The sequence below is a fragment of the Anas acuta genome, chromosome 22 (genome assembly GCF_963932015.1).
Source record: "Anas acuta chromosome 22, bAnaAcu1.1, whole genome shotgun sequence".
NCBI classification, from domain to species: Eukaryota; Metazoa; Chordata; class Aves; order Anseriformes; family Anatidae; genus Anas; species Anas acuta.
In genome coordinates, this window is record NC_089000.1 from 5,593,808 (window position 1) to 5,616,044 (window position 22,237).

The 22,237-nt window shown below is 59.2% G+C and overlaps 1 protein-coding gene across 1 annotated transcript; it reads right to left on the reverse strand.

Annotated features, from left to right (window-relative positions):
* Positions 1–1,910: 1,910 nt before the first annotated feature.
* PLEKHN1 (pleckstrin homology domain containing N1) lies at positions 1,911–19,840 on the reverse strand. The gene is made up of 15 exons (XM_068658472.1): positions 19,512–19,840; positions 18,256–18,355; positions 14,548–14,694; positions 14,318–14,398; positions 13,411–13,498; positions 10,550–10,674; positions 9,656–9,805; positions 9,331–9,411; positions 6,497–6,566; positions 6,037–6,191; positions 5,399–5,593; positions 4,797–5,033; positions 3,839–3,949; positions 3,663–3,711; positions 1,911–3,485 (listed from the first exon to the last, which is right to left on the reverse strand). The coding sequence occupies exons 1-15, from the start codon at positions 19,589–19,591 to the stop codon at positions 3,295–3,297; spliced, it is 1,860 nt and encodes a 619-aa protein (XP_068514573.1). The 5' UTR covers positions 19,592–19,840; the 3' UTR covers positions 1,911–3,294.
* Between the last annotated feature and the right edge of the window lie 2,397 nt (positions 19,841–22,237).

Consider the following 22,237-nt stretch of genomic DNA (forward strand, 5'->3'; position numbering starts at 1 on the left):
GCTGGCAGAAGCGGACGAAATGAATATTTCAGAAGATGGATGTTTTCAGTCCACTGCAGATGCAAAGGGAAATCCTGCAAGAGGCTCGTTGGTAGCAGCTCTGGGAGCTCTGCTGTGCTCGTTCAAGCAGCAGCGTCTCCGGTGTCCTTCAAGGAAACCAGCACGGGCTTGCCTGCAGTTTTAACGCTTGGTTAATTCTCTGACCTTTTAAGCTCTCTCCTCTCTCCACGGCCAGGTCAGCCTGCTTGTATCTCTCCCCAGAGGGAGCAGCCAGAAGCTCACCATCTTTTGCAACAGCGGCGGCCACCACAATAGAAACGACCTTTTCGGAGCATCCTCGCGGCGGCGGCGAGGCTGTTTGCACTTCGCTGAAGAAAACGTCAGGGCCGGCAGCGGGAGCCGTGCCATCCCACCCCGCTTCCTCGCCTCGCACGTAGCTCCCACATCTGACACCTCGTCGTGCCAAGCAGATGAAAAAGTCAGGCAGGTGCACGCTCCTGGGCCGCCGCGGCGCACCATGCGCTGCCCTGCCACGCGCGCTGGAGCCGGGGAGGGCAGGGCTCTCTGTGCCTCTCCCCCCTCTCCTGCAGCCAGAGCAGCTCCTGGTATTTATTTATTTTATTTATTTATTTTTTTATTTCGCTTCACCTTCTCAGCAATGAAACCAGAGCAAAGCTTCCTGCGGGCATTTCTGCTGGGGCATTTCTGCGTCATTGCCATCCTCTCGCGGGACATCAGAGGGGTGTCTGCGGGCTGCTGGTGCCAGCCCTGGATGGCTGCAGCGGGGCTGGCATTGCTTTTTGCTCCCTCCTTGCTCGCAGGGACAGCAGAGCCAGGACGAGGCACTGGGGTGGGCTCCTGGTGAGGATCCCCGGGGGAGCTGCGCATCGCCGAGGTCCCTGCTCGGGGGCAGCGCTCTCTTCCCAGGGGTTCCCACACCTCGAGGGGGGACACAACACCCAATTCACAGCTTTTAGCGCTAACTTTAGGGCTTGTACAAGCACCTGAATTGTTCTGCAATAATGGTGCCAGCCTGGGAAAGCTGTACGACCTTATGAGAAAGGATAAATAGAGGGAGACCAGGGAGAAGAGCTGTTTGTAGGGGACCCAACCCCAGCTGGGAAGGGGAATAAGCCAAAATCCTTTGTAGGCAGGGGCTGTGCAAGCATTTCAGTGGCAGTTTGCCACCATAATCCTTAGTTGCTACGGGGTAGCAGGGAAGAAGGAGCAGGGAGCAGGTCTCCATGAGCAGCTGGACAAAGGTGGGACACTGGGGTCCTGCCCACGCCCCCAGCCCAGCTCTCCATCGGTGCAAGCCCCCGACAGTGCCCATGTGCTGAGGGCAGGCTCATTTTGTGACCCCAAAACGCTGCCCAGCAGCACGGCGGGGACAGGGCCAGGCCATTCCTCAGGTGCCCGAGGCATGAACACAATCCAGGACCCGAAATAGGAGCCGCGCACACCCCGGCAGGCGCGCACGGAGGCGGTGCTGGAGGCGTGAGAAATGAGCAGCCTGCACGGCCAAAGGGCAGCGCTTGGAAGGGACAAATTTAGCCCTGATGGAGCTGGGGGGAGCTCTGCCAGGAGCTTTGGGTGCTGTGCAGCAGGATCCTGCTCCTGGGGGCTCCTCGCGTGCCTGTGCACCCATCACGGATCGATAGGGGTGCAGGAGGCAGCTCGGAGAGCTCCTCGCCAAGACCCCCAGGACTCCGGGGGAAAGCAGAGGGCGGCGAGCTTTGGCATTAATCCACCATGCGGTGGAGACTTTGCTCTGGGATTAGGTGCTTGCACGTGCCTGCCCTGACCCAGGGACACCAGGTCCTTGGGGGAGGAAGGGCTCGGATACAGCAGCAAGCGGAGAAAATTCCCTGCCACCAAGCCAGGTGCTGGAAAAAGAGAGAACAAAAGTCTTGCAGAAGAAGGTTTGTTGTATTTGCACGGGCTCACAGTGATCCACCGGGGAACTTTTACAGTAACGGGGAGGGGTTTTCCCCTTCTGGTACAACGCAGACATCGCCGTGAAAACACGGTTAAAAGGATGGTGGTGACAGCTTTCGTGCCAACGTGTATTAAAAGCCCACGAGCACGGCCCCCTCCAGGACAGCACGTGCCTCTGCTGCTCCCTGCTGAGATCCCGTCCCGAATAAATAGGTCCCTGGGCTAAGTTATTAGGGACAAATTCTCCTAACATGAAAGTGAACCTGAAACAGAACAAGAACAGCTACAAGACCCAAACCAACACGTGCACACGGAGCAGCACAGAGCTGCCCGTGCCACAGTACCGAAGGCCATCGGCGGCTACAAAATTAAATAGACCTAGAGCTCAGCTACAAAATTAAATAGCCCTACGACTCGGACACATGTACACATTAAATACACCAAACACAATCAAACCTTACATGTAAACTCGGCGGGTTACCTTCCGAAAAACAAACCCTAACAAAACGCTACGGTACAATGCATGGATATTCAAGTACAAAGAGATCCTGGGTTGTTTGGTTTGCAGCAGTGAAAGAACGAAGAAAATCGAGATTTTTTATGCTACCACGCTCGGCTTGCAGCCTCCCTCGGGAACAAAGGTTAAGAATTTGGAGCCTCGGGTGAAAAAAACATTCGGGTTTGCTGCTGCCCTGTATGTGCTGAAGGATCTGGCTGAGGAGGCTGCAAAGAGATAGCACCGAGACTCTGTCCCCTGTTGTTTGTGTCTGGATCCTGCTGGGGGGCAGAGCGAGCTGCAGGTCTCTGCAGAGGATTTTTTTTTTTTCCTTCCCTCCCTGCCCAAATACCCCCAGGCAGCTTCTGGTGTGGGGCCAGCAGTGTGCGGAGGGGTGGGAGGAGAGGACGCAGTCCCATAGGGGGAACCTAGGGCATCCTTCCTGGGTAAACTCAAGCCACTTTGGTGGCTGATTTTGTGGCTGCCCCTTGCTTTATTCCACCTCCCAGGTGTCAGGCTCTCAGTACTGCAGGTCACGCTATGGTTTGGAGCCAGCACCATCAGGAAAGGATTTTTTTTTTGGCATAAAACAGAAAGAACACCCCCAAAGACCCTGGCTTGCTTTCTCCATCTCTGCCAGACAGCTCCGATCGCGCAGGACAACCCCACCTATTGCTACCTCACGTCCTGTGCCGGGCAGGTCCCTTACATCTCCCCAAACCTCGGAGCTCAAGGGGGAAGATTCGGCTTAACAGCAATTCTCAGGATTCATCACAGATCCCCTCCCTTTGCTCCCCACACCCCGCCGGGCTGGGCAGCCCCGGGGGGGGCCGTTGTGTGCCTGGCCGTGGGACCCCTCCTCAGGCCTGGTAGAAGTGCGGGCTGGGTGTCGGGGAGCCCCGCGGGGTGCTGGGCGCCCTCCCCTCGGCCTCCCACAGGTTGTCGTAGCTGAAGTCGCTCTGGAAGCTCTGCAGCTCGGCGTAGTCGTGGTAGGCAGCGGAGCCGCGGCGCGAGAAGCCCTCGGGCAGGTCGTAAGCGCCGCTGCTGTCACCTGCAAGAAGCCAAAACTGAGCTCGGAGAGCTGCTGAGAGCCCCTCAGCTGCCTGCTCCATCACCAGCAGGGGTAGGAAAGAGGGAGGATGTGCATGAATCCCCCCGCGTGCCCACCCAGCCCTGCTCCGAGTGATGCTGGGGGAGCAGAAGGGGCTGCGCATCCCGAGGGTCTCACCTGGTGGCTGCAGCAAGGGGCCCAGGTGTTCCTCCGGCAGGGAAGAGACCTGGAAAGGACAAAAAAAAAAAAAATAATGTGCTGATGGGGATGGTGAAGCCATGCAGTGCCGGGGCACTTCACGCCACCCCTGCTCCCCAGCACCAGGCTGAGCCAGGGCTGCTCTCACGACTCACATCGGCGAGGTAAGGAGCATCAGCAGGAGGCTGGGGAGGTCTCTGCGCCCCCGGCATCTCCCTCCAGTGTCTGCTGGGCAGGGGCTGGGAGGTCTTCGGGCACTGCAGGACCTTAAACAGAACAAATGGCAGAGCTGATGCCTGCGTGGAGACTGGCTGCTCCCCACCACCACCCCCAAACCAGCCCTGCTGTGAGCAGATTGTTGCTGCAGACTCAGGCAAAACAAGGTTTTTCTCTCCGCCTCGCAAGTTCTGCGACATTCCTGTGCCAAAAGCCCTCGCTGTGAGAGAAAGAACGGGTGCAGGTCGCGCACAGGGGTGATGGAGGATGGCCAGGGGTGAAGGGAGGAGAGCGAAACCCACGGGCAGCTCAGGGTCAGGGTCAGGAGGAGCCCTGCAGGGGGGAGAGGGGGCTCAGCGATGTGTGGGGCACCAGCCAAAAGGCTGCTAAGGGGTGCACAGAACCAGAAATATCGCCTCCAACAGGCCCCCGGTTCTTCGGGGGGTGTGGATCAGCCTCTGACTCATCTCCAGTTTCTGGAGGCTGGACGACATCTCAGTCTGGGCTTTTGTTTCGTGGGTTCTGGCTTTTCCCGGGGCTGTTGTGACGCTGGCATGGAGCGATAAGACAGGGGAAACCTGTTCCCTCTGGAGGAGAACCGAGCCGTGCCATGCCCTGCCCCGCCGCGCCGGCCCTGCAGTGCCACATCTGCTCGGGCTCAGGCAGACAGCAGGAAAAGAAACGGCCGGGGGCACAAATTCTGGAGCCCAAAAGCTGTGTGAAAAAGGGGAAAGAAAAAGGGGCTGGGGGCTGGCCCCTGTGGAAGTGGTTTCCCTGCTGCCTTACAGCACCGGTGAGGAAAGCACGAGGCACCGGAGAGAAACGGGCACCAGTTCCCTGCTGGTGCAACCCCTTCCCCAAGCTGGAGGGCAGCCCCCAGACCCCACAGCCCCTTACACTGCTCAGCTCCGGGTGCGACGGGGAGGGCGTGGGGTGATGCCATGAGCTGAGAGATGAGTAGGGCTCACTGTACGCTGCGGGCACGAGCTCGCCGTCAGGGTGCTCGGGGATGAGGCCGCGCGCCGTCCTCTCCGCGTCCTGGCCGCTTCTGCCTTTGGATTTCCTGGCGCTGCCGCCCCTCCGCAGCTCCTGCGAGGGCAGCCCGGTGCTTGGCCAGTTGGTGTGGGGCAGGCACTGTGAGGAGAAGACAAAACGGGCTCTTTTCAACAGCCTTGGGCATGCACCATCACCGATCACTGCCCTGCTCGGGGTGCCGCGGGCATCGCTCCGCGCTTGGGCACCCCCATGGTCCTGTGGCTGTCTCCGGCCTTTTGCAACCCAGACCTGCAGCCCTTACGCAGAGAATTTAAGAACTGGGGCTCTTTATCAGCCTTTCCCTTATCAGCAGCGACAGAGCTGAGCCAGGACAAACACAGGCTCCAGGCACGGATTTGTAACACCGTGCCATGAGTACAGCCCGCGTGAGCTCAGCCCACCCGGGGAACCTGGACGGATCGCTCTGACCCCACAAATGTCCCGGGTTTTGGGGTTTCACTTACATGGAGAGGCTGGGAATAGCCGGGGCTGAGCGGGTCCTCCAGCATCCTGCCCTCCGACAGCAGCACGAAGGACTGTGCATCGTGGAAGGAGCCGCTGTTCTGGGAGAGGTGCGTCAGGGTGGCCCCTTTCCCTCCGGATGCCCAGGAGTTGGTGCGGCCGTCAGAGGCCAGCGAGCCTCTCCCGCTGCCACCGAGCTGTTGGGGGAGAGAAGGGGAGTGTGTCAGAGCACCCCGAGCATCCCCATACCTTGTGCTGCACCCTGGGGCTGAGCCAGGGCAGGATGGAGCCGTGGCTCCGTGTTCCAGCCCACCCCAGGGTGCTTGCAGCAGGGAGGTGGGTGCCCGGGCACCCCGACCCCATCCCCTAGACACTAGAGCCATGTCCCCTAGTGCCGTGCCTCCACCTCCCTGAAATGTCTCCAGGGCTGGGGGCTCCACCAGCACCCCATCCCGGTGCCCAAGTGTCCTCTCCAGGAAGAAATCCTCCACAAAACCTCCCCTGGCACACCTCGAGCCTTCAAGCAGGGCTCTGGAAGCAATCCTGCTGTGTCACAGAATTCACACATGGCCAAAGGCAGGACGGGCAGAGCCCCCGGAGACATCCATCGGGACCCATGCGAACCCACAGCACCTCTTACCTGGCTGAGGTGTGGCTGCTTTGATCCCGAAAAGCTCTCTGATCCGGACAGGGAGGAGTCGGCGTTCCGAAACTGGGCTGTTTTCAGGCAGTCCAGCCACTCCCCGTAATCCTCATAGCTGCGGCAGATCACCCGGATCGAATTGATCAGCCGGCCTGCAAAACAGCACCGAGCCCCGCTGGCATTGCAGGCGCGCGCAGCGGTTCCTCCAAAAACCCGTGGGCACCCCCCTGCTCCATCCCTCCCCAGTATCTCGCGGGCATCCAGAGCAGCACGGGACCCGCAGGAGGATGCTGTGCCTTCGTGGGGCAGGGACAGAGGCAGCCCAAATCCAAACGATGGCACCCGGGTGGCTCAGTTCACCACGGCTGGGTGCCGGGATGCCCACAGCCGCCCAGCGAAACCCAGCCCAAGCTCCGCAGCCGCTGCCGGCACAGCCCTCGGCACGGCGGACACGCACCTTCTATCAAAAAGGAGGTTTTCTCGTTCTCTTCAAAAAACACCTGGATGGCGTTGAGCGGCAGCTCGCCCTGGCGGAGAGAGAAGCAGGCTGAGCGCACACGGGGGCTGTGCGCCCGCCCGAGCAGGCACCGCTGGCTCCGCTCCCTCGCACCAAATTTATCCCCCTCCAGGGAAGCCAAGAGGCTTCAGGAGCTGGCAGTGAGGTTCTGCCAGCACAGCTGGGAGCAGGAGGAGAGCCGGGAAGAGGTGCTGGCAGCAAGGAGCAGGCTGGGTTGGAGGGAGCTGGGGGATCTTCACGGGGTAGGGGGAGAAGCCTGGGAAGGCAGCGTGGCTGCACGAGCTGTGGGTGTCCTTACAAAGCCCTCCCCGAGAAGGGAGCTCAGAAAAATGCCTTCCCCTGCTTTCATTTCCCACGCTTTAACAGCTGGCTTCTCCAGAAAATTGTGCAAACGTGCTCCTGAAGAAGGCAGGACGTGCCGGGCTGGGATTTCCAGCCTCGCAGCCAGGAATCCCCCCCCCAACCTGTACCCTGCGAAGCCTCACCAAGGCGGGGCTGAGCCCCGTAAATGCCAGCGGGGGAAACGTGAGCTCTGGGGCTATGGAGCTCAGGTGTGGGTGCCACTCTGGTGGCCTGTGGGGGTTTCACTGCACCAAGAGCCACCGGTGACAGGTTGGTTCCCTTGGCAGACAGCCTGGCAGAAGGGCCCAGGGTTTGGCAACGCTGAATTAGCATCGGGGTCTCTTTTTTGGGGGCTCTCCAGAAGAGCAAGAAGCACCCTGGGCGAGCAGCTGAAGCAGATTTTGTGCTGGACACCGCTCACCGATGAGCTCCCTGAATTATTTCTCATTTCTCTCCCTTTCTGTGAGCTGAGTGGGACATCGTCCCTTTGTCCCTGCAGCCCCGGCTCCCCTTCCCTGGTCACCATGTCCCTGCTGCTGGCAATGGCCCTGGGACAATTTTGGCCAGGATGGCACACGGGGGACTGCGCAGTGCCCAAAACCCGAGCGCCCACCTCACCATGCCCCCCACCAAGCAAAGCCCTGTCACTGAACCTAAGGTGCAGCAGCTTGGGATCCGTTTTCCTGAGTTCTCCAGTTGCAAAAATCAGGTTTCTGGCAAAAAAACCCTCATCATGCCCTCACTGTCCCCACCGTGCCCTGCAGGTGTCGGGGACCTGTGCGGGCGGCTGCCTCGCTGCAGTCCCCTGGGGGCACACGCAGCTCCTGCAGCATTTCTGCTGCACAGCCAAGCAATTTGCTGGCCAAGCAGAGCCAGGAGGATGAAGTGGGAGGGAAAGCTCCGCACCGTGACTCAGTTTCCCCTGCTGCTGTCAGAGGTGGACTTTGATGCTTCGGCTCACACGGGTGCCGTGCATGGGTGGGGGCTGGAGGAGCTGGTGTGGGGCAGGCTCAGAGCATCCCTTGCAAACAGCATGCACGCTGCCTGTGCAGCCCCTCCAGCCTTTTGGGGGCACCCCCACAATCCTAGAAGCCCCCCTGCGCCCCTCAACACCTTGCCCGGGGCATTTTCCCACCAGCGGTTCTCCAGAACCGGCTGCTTGGGGTCGGCCCCGTGCGCACCAGCTCCTGCCCAAAACCGGGGAACAAAAGGGCCGGGCTCTTCCCTGGCAAACCAGAGCCAGGGCTCGGCGTCTGCTCGTGGGGAAGGAAGGGAAGCCAGCTCGCAGGAGCCCTGGGAGAAGGCTGCTGTGCCCCGGCACGCCCGTGGAAAAGCCGGTTGGTGCTGCAGGGAGCCGGCCGTGAGTCAGCCGCGCAGCCCTGCCCTCGGCACCGCTAGCGAGGCGCCCGCGGACCCACGCTCCGGCACCGTGGGAAGGCAGCGTTGCGTGGCCGGGGAAGACAAATCTGGTGTAAGGTTTCAAAAGGGATGAGTTAATCCGGGAGCCCAGCCCAGGGCCCCTCTTGTGCCGTGCCCCGTTCCCAGGAGCTGCAAACCACGCGTTCCCGAAAGCAGGCGCAGTCGGAGGCGGGTCGCGGGAGCCACCCGCTGCTGGAAAACACCCGGGGTGGCTGAGAGAGGAGAGCTTGTGATGGTTTGCATCCCTCCTCGTGCCCCTTCCCACTGTGGGCACAGCTTTCTGCAGCCAGCGGGATGCTCCGTGCAGGTCTTCCCGCTTGGATTACAAGCAGCCTGCAGCACTCAGGGCAGCGGCACGGGCAGGGGGAAAAAGCACGAAGGACCCCAGTGGGTTCACGCTGAAATTCGCAAGCCCTCCACCTCCACAAGGCTTCCTCATCCCTGGTCTCTGTCTCCTGTCTCAGCAGCTAACGAGGACACCCCTGAGCTCAGCACCACCACATCCTGGTGCCGCTGCACCTGCTGGCTGGGCAGTGCACAGCTTGTCTCGGCATGAGAAATCAGGGTCGGGGAACACCGGGCTGGTTAACAGCCATCCCAGCCGTGTCTAGGATGAATTCTGGCAAGGGGTTTTAAGGGCTCACACTTCAGGCCACGCAGATGCAGCTCCCGTGCTCCTTGCTCTCAAGCAGTGCCGCAGAAAGGGGCTCAGGAAGCCGCCGGCACGGCCGCCCAGGAGCACGCCAACCTCCTCCTCCCAGAGCCTTGGCAGCCAGCTCCTTCCCCCCGGGGTTTTTGTAGGAGGGCAAGGTGTTTCTCATGGGAAGATGGCTTGCAACATCCCTCTGCCTGCTCGCCTGCCAGCTGGCAAGGGAGCAGCGAGGAGGGAGAGCCCCTGCCAAGCCGGGGAGAGCAGGGAAAGGCAGGTGGAGGGGAACAAAGAGCTGGGGCCGTGCTGGAATAGCCACGGTGGGCTGGGGAGGGAGGGAGAAGAGGCTTGCAGGTGAACGTACCTTGAAGTAGAAGCTGTTGTGCTCTTCGGACACGATCACCAGGGTGGAAGGGTAAAGCACCAGCAGGCGGTCGTGCTGCTCCTTGGAAAAGCAAAGAGGAGGGAGGCTCAGCCCCGGGGACAGAGCCTCCAGCTGCTGCCAGACCACAGCCTCCAGCTGCCACCCCGGCCTCCAAACGCTCATTGCGCACACATGCCACCCCCTGGCACCGCAGCGGGGCCGGAGGAGCGGTGACAAACCTTGTCCCATTTATTGGGACCGGGGTGAAAGGAGCCCTCGGGGACCCCCTGGTGCAGGGCTCTGCCGACCCGAGGCTGTGTCCTACCTGGAAAGGCAAGTGCTGAAGCTTCACTTTGGAAGCACAGATGACGTTGCCGAGGGATTCCCGCTGGGTCCCTCTCCAATCCTGGACAGGCATGTTCTGCACGGACCACCGCAGCTCCTCCTTCCCCATGGAGCTCTGCTGCCAGTCATCCTGGGGACGGGAGCAGGGTTGAGGAGCAGGGCAGTGCGTCCCCCCCTAAGCGCTTAGCCAGCACGGGGCCCATGGCAGGACGCTTCTCAAGCAGGGCAGAGGCAGGAAAGGGCAAATAAACCTGTGCAGGAGGCAGCTTTCCAGCCTAGCATCATCTGCACGTTGGGGGAATTCAGAGGGGAATATCCAGACAGAGGCAGGGGGGAGGAGGACACCCCCTAAAGCTTGGGAGAGAAGGCAAGCCTCTTGAATCTGGCCCTGTTTGCTAGACCCCGCTCCCAGCCTCCTCCTCCAAAAACGTTTTGCAAGCTCGGGACATTTGCACCAGCAGCCAGCTGGGTGAGAATTCCTCCGAAGCTGCCCCAAACCTCGTGGTGCGGCACCGCTGGGTGGCAGGGCTCCCTTTTGGCACCCGCACCCCGCCAGACCCCACGTGCCACCCAGAGGGGCAGCTCCTGGCTGCTGCAGGGAAGCAGCCAGCCCGGAGAACCGGGGCTCAGGCCAGGATTAAACCCCACATCTCCACCCAGCATTTGGAAATCGCAGCGAGCACAGCAGGGAGCACTTGGAAATGGACCCAGAGCTCCGCTGCCTTTTCGCCCCCTGCCCTCTGCTCACACTCTCCGGGCTGGAGGAGCCCCGAGCCAAAAAGGAGGATGGAAAAAAGGGCTGGAAAATGCTGAAAGCGGCCAGTTGGAGGGGTTGTGCCCCCCTAACACAGTTTCACCAGCCCAAGACGCTCACCTGAGGGAGGAAGGGCAAGCCCAGGCTCCCTCCGTTCAGCTGGATCTGTTTCTCCAGGTGATAAAGCCACTGCTTCAGCTCTGACTCAGTCGGGCAGAAGACGATAAGGGGATTCAGCAAAGGACCTGGGAGAAACGAGATGAGACGAGCAGATAAGGGCACGAGCATCACAGGGCAATCAGCTGGCCGGGGCTGTCCTGGCTCAGCACATCACACCCCGGGCTGCCTGGGACATTGCTCTCTGGCCACCCAGCTCCAGCCCATGCCGTCACCACCTCCGTCACGTTTCCTGGCAAGGGACGGGCTGCTGGGAAGCTCTCAGGAGGCAACTCCACCAGCGCCTTCAGCTCGCGCGGTCACCTCGAGCTCAGGCCGCCCTTTTTCAGTCCCAAACCAAGCCAGGAGCAAAAGTCCAAGAGTCCAAAAGTCACTCCTGAGAGCAGCAGGCAGCTTTTAACCCCGCAAGCCCCCGTCGGCTAGCGGCAAGCATCGGTGACGCCACGGCGAACCAGCCTGGTGCTCTTGGTTTCGCTTCGGCTGCAAACCCATGGAGCAGCAGCAGCTTCCCAAAGTGTTTATTTACTGCCTCACCAGATAGGGCCTGTGCCAAACGAGCTGAAGCAGCTCTCGGACGTGGCCCGGGAAGGGGGAACAGCCCTACACCTTGCTGGGTTTAACGTCTCCAGCTGGCCTTCCCTCCGTAGCACAAGCCCCAGCCTCACACACCCCCTGCTACTCACTGCAGAGACAACCTAATGACGTTAATAATCACTTCTGGCACGCTGCAGAATGGATGTTGTGATTAATAATTTACCCGTGGTCTTACTTTAAAGCCATATTCGGTGCATGCTTCCTATGAGCTGGATTCATGGGGCTTGGAGGTGCTCAGATAACGAGCACTCGGCATAAACACGATACTTTGCCCTCCTGTGGAGTGCCTGTCATCTCGCAATTCCCGCATTATCTAGCGGTTAATTAAGACTTTGAGACACCTCTGTCTGTCCGGAAATGCACTAACAAAAACAGAGAGGTGGGGAAGCTGAGGCAGCTGAACCACCCGTGAGCCACCGCGCTCAGCCCCATCGCAGCGCTTCAGTGGCACGCAGCCCTGGGCATCCATGTGCCCATCGACCCGCGTGACTCCAGGCTTCTCCTTTTCCCCTGCCTTGATTTCCCTGCCCTTGCAGCGGAGATAAAGAGATTCCCTGCCCTGTGCAGGGCAGCTGGGAGGGTGTCTACGTGACAACGTTATCCAGATGTTCAGGAAGCTCCGAGCCCTTCCCGGAGCACCCAAACCATCACAGATGTTTTTTTTTTTCAGGAAAAAAACACATCAGTTGTTTTTTTTTTCTCAGCAGGAATTTTTCCCAGCATGGCACTGCTCACCCTGCCACATCCAACGGGGTGCTAAGGGGGGGGGAAAAGGAGAAGAGGAACTCCAGCAGCACAGCCTGCGGCAGCGCCGTGACGCAGAGGGGCTGAGCAACCTGTGCCGGCCCTCGTGCGCCCTTCGTCTGCCCCGCGCTTCCCCTTTCTGTGGGAAGGCTCCCAGGGGAACGTCGGGGTTAATGAAGCCACTTCCCTGCATGGCTGCAGCCTGTTCCCACCCTGGAGCCAGCAAAAAGCTGCTGCAGCATCCGCAGCTGGGGCAGGGGCAAAGGGATGCTCCGGAGGCTGGAGCAGCCAAGGTGCCGGCATCAGCAGCGACGGTGCTGGCACCTTCCGAGGCTCCGAGCTGCCCAGAAAACACAGTTCCTGGGGGAAATCCGCAGGATTTCACAAGAGGATGGGCTCGTGTCTTCTGTCGCCAAGTCATGGGACAAAAGACTCCCACCCTGAGGCCACACACCAGGCTCTGCTCCTGCTGCGCCTTGGTTTCTCCCTCTCCGGCGGAGAAATAAAGCTGCTCCGCTGATCTCATGGGATTCCTACACACCACTGCCTCCCCGGCCTCTCCTCATCACTATTTCCTAACCACCTCCCTCTGCCAGAAGAGCCTTGATTTGTTCTTCTCCTGAGCAGGACCCAAACCCAGCACAGCTCGGGGCGATTTTCCACCCAGCCGCGCTCACCCGCGTTTCAGCGCGATCAGAGCGCGTCCGCCCAGCCCTGTGCAGAGATTTCCTTCGTCTTTTCGGCTGCCAAAAAGGGTTCGAGAGCCCTGCCCCACGCAGCTCAATGATGCAACAACCCGGCAGTCCTTAAAACCAGTGGGTCATTTTTCCCAGCTCCTTTTTATATGTTATTTTTATTTGTTTGAGTGGCTTTCTAACAGTGGGCACACGGCACGCATGAGCTTCCTTGGCTCTGTCTTTGCAGGGTGAGCCACTTATTTCTGTGCCCCTCCTGGGGGCCTGGGGCTGCTGTAGCTCTGTAAGGACTTCACCAGCCGTGCTGCAGCAGGATGATATCCCAGGAAATGTTTTATAAAGCAAGATCTCACCGAGAAAAGTCTAAAAACTCATGGAGGTGGGAGTGCTGCTGGGGGAGAGCCGAAGAAGGGGTGCTGTGCCCTGATGGCACCCGCCTGGTGTTGCTGGTGGGGCCACCCACCTCTCAGTACTTCTCCAATTTGTGTTCAAATTTACACCAGGACGCTCAACTCCTGCAGGACCCATCACCAGGTGCCCCATCAGCCCACCCTCTGCGCTCTCACCCAGCCCCATTCCCGGCCTGCATCCCTGGGCATCCGTGGCCAGGAATTTTGGAGCCGTGGGGAGGTGGGAGGACGAGCATCACCTCCCCGTCTCCTCTCCCGTGTGTTTTCCTCCGGGATTAGGTCAGAGGGGGACAAAGAGCAGGCAGCTGTGACTAATGCACCCTTTGCTCCCCTCCCGAAGCGCGCACGCGGAGGCACCGACCTGTGATGCGGAAGGCGTGATCCTCCTGCCCCGGGCTCTTCCCAGCCTCGATTTCACACACGTTCAGCTCTTTCAAAGGCAGCAGTCCCTGCATGAGAAGGATGCACCATTATCTCGGGGGACAGGCGACGAGCACCCCTTTATCTTGGGGACTGGGAGCCCAGCCCCGGCCCCAGCAGGTTGGACGGCAGAAATCTGGAAATATTCGGGGTGTCCACTGCCCTGCTGGCCAGAAGCTTTCTGTAAGCTTCAAATCTTTTGGTTTGAAGAGAAGACTCAACAAAACAATGCCGATTTAGCAAAGAAAACCAGATGGAAATGCCCATAAAGCCAAACTGGGCTGCTGGGTTCCTGCAACGAGGCACGGGGACGGATGACAAGTTTGTGCTCCCTGTCGTGGGCTCCCTGAACAAGGGCTGTAAAGGATGCAAATTGCCCTAATGTCTAGGGGCCACTGCTGGCACATTAATTCCTTTTTAATTCCTTTAGAATTAATAATCCGAGGGGCTGCTTATGAAGCAGACAGGGGATTTGGTGATGTTGTTTATATTCTGACATGTGTCTTTTCGGCTGAAGCCTGGCTTGCCGGCTGACTCAAGAGACTGCACTGTCACGTTGCGTTAACCTCCAGTGACCGGGAAGACAATAAATCATTTCTAAAAGGGATGAATTTTCTGAACATCCCCAAAACAGCAGCGCTCAGTTGCAGACACTCACTCCCGTGGAGGGAGAGTGCGGTCAGGCTTTGCTCAGCTGTGATTTTTTGGCAGAACAGCCTTGGCTTGTAATTCACCAGGTGAAAAGCTTGCTCAGTGGCGGCCAGCACAGCCCCAGGAGTGGGGTTTCCCTCTCCTGTCCCATCCTGTCCTGCACTCCCAGTGCCCCCAGTTTGGCTGTGCCGCCCTACCTGGTAGGTGAGCCCGTTGAAGCCCATGGACTGGAAGTACAGGTAAGACTGGAACAGCTCCAGGTAGCAGTCGTTCACCTCCTGCAGAAAATACAAACATTTTGGGGGAGCTCTGACGGACACAAGCCATAGCTGGAGGAGGTCCCCATGGGTCCCGTTGCCCAAAATTGCTCATCACTTCCCAGCCCTGCAGGGCCACTCCGAGCCCACAGGCACGTGCCGTGATTTACCTGGCAGTGCTGAAGCTTTAGCTTGACCTTGGAGTAAAAGATGATTTTCCCCAGGTTCCTGACAACTGTTTTCCTCCTTCCCTTCTTGAACAAGCTGGGGAACCTCTGGTCCAGGTTTTCTTTTTGGTTTTCTTGGTTCTGGAAGTGCTGTGGGAAGGATTCAGGAGAAACAAATCAGAGGTGGGAGGGAGGGATGGAGGAGATGTTCCCAGCGTGACCTGTCCTCCAAAAGGTGCCCTGGGAGGGTGCCCAGCCCCTGCTGTTTGTTGCTGGGTCTCCATGCCAGCGTGCTGGCTGCGGGTGCTGCTGGCAGGCCTGGGGAGCTGGGGAGCTAAAAGGAGGCTTTATGGGGTGGGAAAGAGGGGGCGCAGAAGCACATCCTAAATCCAGGGTCGCCACAGCTGACCCCCTGCCATCCGAATTAAATTCACTGGAGCAAGGATCGACCCGGGCTCAGCAAACACAGCCTGCCTCCCCCGCGGGGAGTTTCTCTTATTTCCCGAGCCCTGGTTCTATGGAAATCCCTCCCTTGTGCAATGACACCGACCCCACACCCCTATTGCACTGAAAAGCCCCTGGGGTATTGCACCAAGCCCGGGGGTGAAAAGCTCTCCCTGCAGTTCCTCTGGGAATGCTCTTTTTGGTTTGATTTTTCCCAGAGCCTGGTTGACTATTTGGGGTGAAGGAGGGGCTGTGTCTCAGCAAGACCACACGGTCCCCATAAATCCACACCCTGCGTGCACATCCGAGACTGAAATACCAGTCTTAGGCATGCCACGGACTCTGGGATACTAATTCCAGAGAAAAAGAGAAAGGCAGGTGGGAGATGCAAGCTTTCCCTGGCTACAGACCCTGGGGGGACCCCGCTTTGCTCGTTGCAGGCTGGCTTTTGTCCCGTGCCGGAGGGCTGTGGCGGTGGCATGTGGCACCCCCCTGGTTGCAGCAGCATTTCCAGGAACTAGCAGGGAGCCAGGGCGCACGGGGATGGGGTGACAGCTCTCACCCTGCTCAGCCCTCGCTCCCCCTGAGCGAGACAGCTGCCCGAGCCCCGTGATGGATGGCGAGCCAGCAGCGCGCACCGGGTCCGTGCTGGGGCCCCCGTGACTCAGCCCTGGGGAATGGCATTAACCCCTCTCCTCACCCATCACCCTGCCCGTCTCCGGTGCTCCTCTGCTCCCAGGAGCCTTCCACCCGCAAGGACTGGAGCTCCTGCTGCGCCCTCGTGGATTTAGGTGGCTTTTTGGGGATGCGGGTTGAGCCTTTCCGTGCACCGCGTCTCCCTCTGGCTCGTTCCACGCGGGACCCGTGCACATGCACCCAGATCCTCCCCTGGAGGTGGGAACCCGCCGGCTGCCAATTAACGCTCTCACCGAGAGGCAATTAAGCATAGGAAATGACTGCCTTGGTGCTACAAGCTGCTGCCAGCACCCAGAGAGGCTGGGGGCATGGATAACAAAGCCTGGCAGCGGGGTGAGGCGGGGAGCAGGACTGAAAGCACCTCCACATCCCATCTTCAGTGGGGATGCGATGCTCCAATGGGGACAAGTCCGCCAAAGTAGGGCACGGCCAATGCAACACGAACAAAAAAAAAGTCTGTAGATAAATTTGGGGCCAGCTCCAGCTCCCCAGCTGCTCCCTCTGGGCTTCGGAGCTGCGGCGAGGCAGACGGCGCCGTTTGGGCACAGCCCAGCTGCTCGCCCGGCCAGGGTCAAAGGGGGGAGCAGGATTTTTCTCTCTTGAGAAAGATGTAATTGAGAAGCCTTTCAAGCGCCAGCGGTCTTATCATTCCTCATCAGGTATTGCAGGAAGAAGTGGGACTGTTCTGGTCAATTTTTTACCAGGCAGGGCTCTCCTGGACTTCTCTAACCCGTGGGTTTTTTTTTTTCCCCGGGGTGCCCCTGCGGAACCCAAACCCAGCTCAGCATTTGAGGAGGCACCAGGGGAGCTGCCCCAGGCTTTCCACAGGTCCCTGGACACCTCCAAACCCAGCAGCTGGAGCAGGTCCTCAGCCAAGATCCCTGGAGAACAGGTCCCCGCCGGGCACAGCGGTGCTTTGGAGGTGTTTGCTGTGCAAAAAAGACATCACAACCTCGGGCTCTGCTGCTCCTGCCAGGGACCCGTGGCTTGGCCAGCCCCTGGGCTGGGCTCAGCCCCTTTTCAATGCCCTTTCCCACAAGCTCCCGATGCTCTGCCCGGGTCCAAAGGCAGTTTCCAGGCTGCGTGAACCCCGGCCCTGCAGAAGGCAGACACCTGGGACGTCCCCGGGTGTCCCACTGGGGGACAGGTTTACAGCCCGCACCCAGCCATCCCCTAAAAAAGCAGCACTGGCAACCCCACCATGACCTTGTGCAGCCAAAAATAAAGGAAATAACAATCAGAAGCCCTCCTCTGGCTGGTTTGTGCTGGGGGCAGACCCTCTCCATGCCCAATGAGCACATTTTGGGGTGGCTCAGCGGTCCCCTTGCGTTGCCGGCACTACAGATCCCTGGAAATCTGATTTTTCTTGGGGTTTGGCATGCCCACCCCGACACATCCTCACTCCCCACCTCCATCCCCGCTGTCTCATCCCGCAGGTAGAGCCGGTTGCTGATTAACCTGCCCCAGCCCCTGCAGCCCCCGGTGACTCCCCGCTGAATCACCCAGCCAGGAAGGGCTCAGCCTCGCAGGGCTGCAGCCCCGGGGCACCAAAAGCTGCTGCCGGATGATAAAACAGGCAGAGGAGAAACGCTGCTCTCCTGCTGCGTCCTCCCATCCTGGTTTTAAGTAGGGGAAAGTGGGAAAAAAGGCTCTGGGTGGGAGCAGGGGAGGCTGGCTTGGCAGCTATCCATGGTGGGATCATGGGGACAGGTTTTTGGGGTGTTTCTTGCCCAAAAAACTTCTTGCCCTGAGATGGGGATGTCCATGCTGATGGCTCTGCTCGCCCTAAAACCCCGCAGCACCCGGTCACCTCCTGCTCTCTGCTGCTTTTTTCTTTTTTTTTCCTTGAAAAAAACGAGGGTGGGAAAAGGGCTAAATTGTGGCTTTCCCCCAGCCCCACAAGATGCTTGCGGCTGGGCAGGGAGCGGGGATCCCAGCTGCCCCCCGGTTTCCGCTTCCCCATACCCACATGGGGTAGGGGTGGGCACATGCCCAGGACCGCTCCATCCATGGCCCTGGGCGACCCCAAAAGCCAAGCGAACGCATCGGGGCTCGTCGGTGCGCCCCTGCTTGCCCCCAGCGGGGCTGGGAAGCGGGCCATATGGCCACGGGGCTGCTACGTGCCCGGGGCAGACCTGCCCTTCCTGATTATCTTCCCAAGGCTCCCCGCGTGCGCGCTGCCTGCTCCGTCTCATTCCAGCGTGGGAATGAATCACCTCCGAGCGCTCGCTCTCCTTTTCCCTTCCTCCGCGGGGCGACCCAGCAACAAAGAACCACAAAAAGAGAGGAGCAAGGGGGTTGGGGGATGTTCCCACCACGCTGCCTGCCTCGCCCTCCGCACCCCACAACCAGCACGTGAATTTTTGGGGCACGGCAGCTCCCCTCGAGCCCTCTTTAGGGACCTGGAGCTGTCGGTGATGCTGCCGGGAGAGGCGGGGGGCTCAGCCCCAGGGTGGTGGGTGGGAGACCGAACTTGCTGGCACCCCGTTTCGGGGCCCTTTTTGCACACATCTGGCCTTGGGATGGGTGGGAATAAACCCTGGGGAGGGGGCAGGATGCGTTGCTACTTGCCTTTCCCGGGATGTACTGCAGGATTTTGTCTGCGGTCGTATCTCGCTCCCCACCTCCGTCTATCCCGAAAAAGCTGGGCAGCTTTTTCTTGCCATTTTGCCTACAGAGGGGAAGGGAAAAAAAAAAAGAAAAACTGAAACAAAACAGGCATGTAAACACCGAGCGAGGCCGATGCGGAGTGAATTCTTATTTCTTCCCAGAAATAAGGAAGTCAGAACGCTAAGTAAGCAATTTGTCATGGGCTTTCTAATCATCCCAGCCCTTTAATGGGCTGATAACCAGCCTGGGACGGTTGTAATGGGGTTTGTGCTGCACCTGTTGGTGTTTGGGTTTCGTTTCGGTTTGTTGTTGTTGTTTTTCTTTTTTTTTTTTATCGTTTCTTCCCATAGTCAGATGATCAGCTGGGCTCCACCGAGCCTCCAAAGGGGTAGGGGAGGATGTTCTGCTCCGAAGGCAGAGGCCAAATCCAGCCAGGTTTTGTTGGGAGCTCTCTGCTTTTCCTCTCCCTTTCCTTCTGCCCCCAGCTCTTCCCGATGCGCACACCAGTAAGGAGCTGGTTTGGAAGCACTGGGGCTGCCCAGCAGCTTTCCTCGCCTCCCATCTCCCTGGGAAGCCAGGACCGGTGTCAGCCCTCAGGGTCCCAAATCCCCAACCCTTCTCCCGTGGACTCCCACAGCCCAGATCCTGGTTTAGGGCAGCCCCGAGACCCAGGACCGGTGGCAGCGTCTCCTCCCGGGCTCTATTTTGGGACTGTGGTACCCGAGTGCTGTCCCGGGCACCCGACACCAAACCCCGAGAGGATTTCGCAGGCATTTTCTTCCTCTGGGGGTACAGGCAGGGGTCTGACTGAAGGGGCAGGGTGCTGGGATTTGGGGCTGGCTGAAATTAAAGGGATGTGAACGCTGCTTTTCCACCCCACAGCAGCTCTGGGTGTCACGTATAAAGAGCTGTGGGTGAAGAGGAGGAACACCAGGCATTTCACCCTGCATCTGCCCCACAGGGGGGAGTTTCCAATTTTTCAACCCAAAATGACCCAAATCAGGTTTTTCCTCAGGGCAGCCTTGTCGGGATCCCCCGGCACAGCCCCGTAATAACCTCCCAGGGGCTGGCAGCCAGTCGGTCACGTTTGGCACCGCCGGCACCACTCGGAGCCCCGCAGGAGCCCTCCTTCACCGAGCCTGCCAGCAGCTCCTGGGCACCCCGTCCCGCGTGGAGGCTTGAAAAAAACCGTCCCCAATAAAACCAAGCGTACTCACTCTTTCTTCAGCGAAGGTTTCCTTCTGAACGAGTGCCTGAACCTCCCAGGTGCCTGGGGAACACAAGTTATGTTCCCCATGCCGGCGGGAGGGAGCAGCTGGGAGCAGCGAGCGGGCGCGCGGAGCCGGGGCGCTCGGTGCGGTGTGTCACGCAGCCATTCCCCGCTTCCGTCTGCAGTGACTCTTGTGGGTGTGAGCTGCGAGCAAACAGACTTTTGGCCAAGGTTTCTCAGCTGCTCCGCTTCTCCTCCCTCCCCGCGTGGGGCCGGGACGCGCTGCGTGCCGCGGGGAGGGGCTGGGTGCCGGCTCCAGAGCCACGGCCCCCGTGCGCACCACGGCACCCGCAGGGATGGATGCCCTGGCACGCTCCGAGGGTGCATGGGGAGACCACAGATCGGCAGGCAGGACGAGGCTGGAGCCCCTAAAGAGCTCCTCGGGAATGTTTTTCCTAAAGGGAATAAATCACTGCTTGGCTGGGAAAAAAAAAAAAAGAAAAAGGGAGCAGGAAGAAAATGTTGGCGATTATTGCTTAAGGTGTTCGGGACAGTTGTGTGAGCTGGAAAGGAGCAGCCTGGGTTAGATTTGAAGTGAAACAAATGGTAGAAAAATACAATAATAGACTCAAAGTGTAACTAACAGCAGAAAAAGAAATAAATATGGGAAAGCCAATGTATATATTGAAGTTACACACACGTTAAAAGGTAGAAATTATGGAAAATTGGCAACGGAAGCAAATCCCAAACGGAGACGTGTATGATAAGCAAAACTCCAGGGTTACTTTTAGAAGAAACACTTCAAAAGGATCCAGACAGAGCTTCCTGACGGTGGCGTGAGCCCCTTGCTGCGTGGAAGTGGTAATGCTAATAGTGAGCCGTGAATGGGAGTGCACGAGGTAGACGCAGGATAAATATTTCTGTTCCAGGGATTGAGGAAAGCCAGGCAGCGCGGTCAGAGCAAGTGATGAAACCCTTTTCCTTCCCTGGAGCTGCAGGTGGGTGTGAAAAGGCAAGCACGAAACACGCAGGGAATTCACAGGTGAGTTTTGCAAGCCCTGAGCAGGAAAGGTTTGGGATCGCCGCTGTCTGCTTGCAGGGAGCCCTGCAGGACCACGGCACCGGCCAGGAGTGGGAGATGCCGATGGGGACAGCAGTCTCGGGGGGGTAAAGGTGCCTGATCCCGTAATTATGGGCTTGTCAGGGGGCAGTTTTGTCTCCCCACTGCTCTGAGGGCCAGCCCAGCAGCTCTGTCTTGTTGTAGGGAACAGCCCTGAAGCAAGCAGCTGGCAAGGAAGCGCAAAGAAACGATGCTGGGGCAGAGAAGTGGGACAAGGTTAACCCCAAAGCGTGCGCATTTTTAAAAAAAGCTCATTTCTGGCTGGAGCAGCTCCCAGACTGGGAGATCCTGGGACAAGAGGTTTACAAAACAGGCCGAGGATGTTTTCCTAGAGCTGCCCGACTCTCCTGGGGTTTGCTAGGTGAAAGCTCGCAGACGCACCGGGCTTGTTGGGCTCTGCATCTGCCCCGTCTGGGAGCTGGAGGAGCCCTGCGGGGCCGAAGGCAGCGCAGCCCCACGGAGCCGGTCGTACAGCCAGGCGGCAGCAGCCCGGGGAGGCTGCTGATAACAGACATGCCATAAAACCTGTCAAAGGCCTCCACACGGCTGGCTTTCAAAACAGCCTCTGCCTTGCAGAGTTCATTAACCCTTCACGGCTGGGCAAAGCAGCCAGGCATCTCTTTGGGGTCCCCTGCCAGAAAACCCCAATGTTTTAGGCAGGGGCACTTCTGCAAGTTGTTTTCCCTCTGCAACAGCAAAGCCCTGTCCCGGAGCCTGCTGGCATTCTCCCAAAATCACAGCCAGCAGCAACAACTGGTGTTTTTTTTCAGGGGAAAAAATACGATTCCTCCTAAGAGCCGTGCCTAACACGATCGGCGCTGTGACCAGCAACGTGCTGTTCCCCCGGCGTGTTTGCTCGAAATAAAACCTCACAGCTCCAAACCTTACAGCTCCAAACCTAACAGCTCCAAACCTTACAGCTGAAAACCTTACAGCTCTAAACCTTACGGCCCAAAACCTTACAGCTCTAAACCTCGCAGCTCCAAACCTTCCAGCTCCAAACCTTCCAGCTGCCCCCCTCCTGCTGCCCTCACCATCCTGCTGGGCGCACGGGGGCCGGCGGCTCCCCAAATTTCCGGAGCTCTGCTCCCAGGAGGGGCAGAAACAGACGGGCTGCAGCTTTTTGCAGCACAGCCGTTATTTATAGAAGCCCAGCAGTGAGCCTAGAGAGCGGTGAGGAGGAGGGCAGGGCAGCAGCCAGGCGTGCTGCGGCTGCTGTGCACCGTCGGGGCTTTGCTGCAGGGGTGGGATGGTGCACGCCTGGGAAAATTCCCCTCCGGGCCCCCGCGGGATGTGGTTACCCCTTGCCACGCAGCTTCTCCTTGCCCTTTTCACCCTCCCCATGAAATGGGTTTGGCATTTTCCCCCCTCTAGCCAGCAGTGAGTGGCAGCAGCTCGTGGAGGCAGATCTGAGCTTTCCCTGCCGCCCCCCTGCATGGGGCCAGGCAGCAGCTCCTGCCCCCGGGCAGGACAGCTGGAGGTAAGGGAGGGATGGCTCTGGGCTGGTTCTCATTTCCACTGCAGGGGAAAGCTGTCAGCAGAGCTGGAGATCGGGACTCCTGGGGAGCCCCAAGTGGAATTTCAAGGCAGAGAGAGGCGTAAATCAGCCTGTC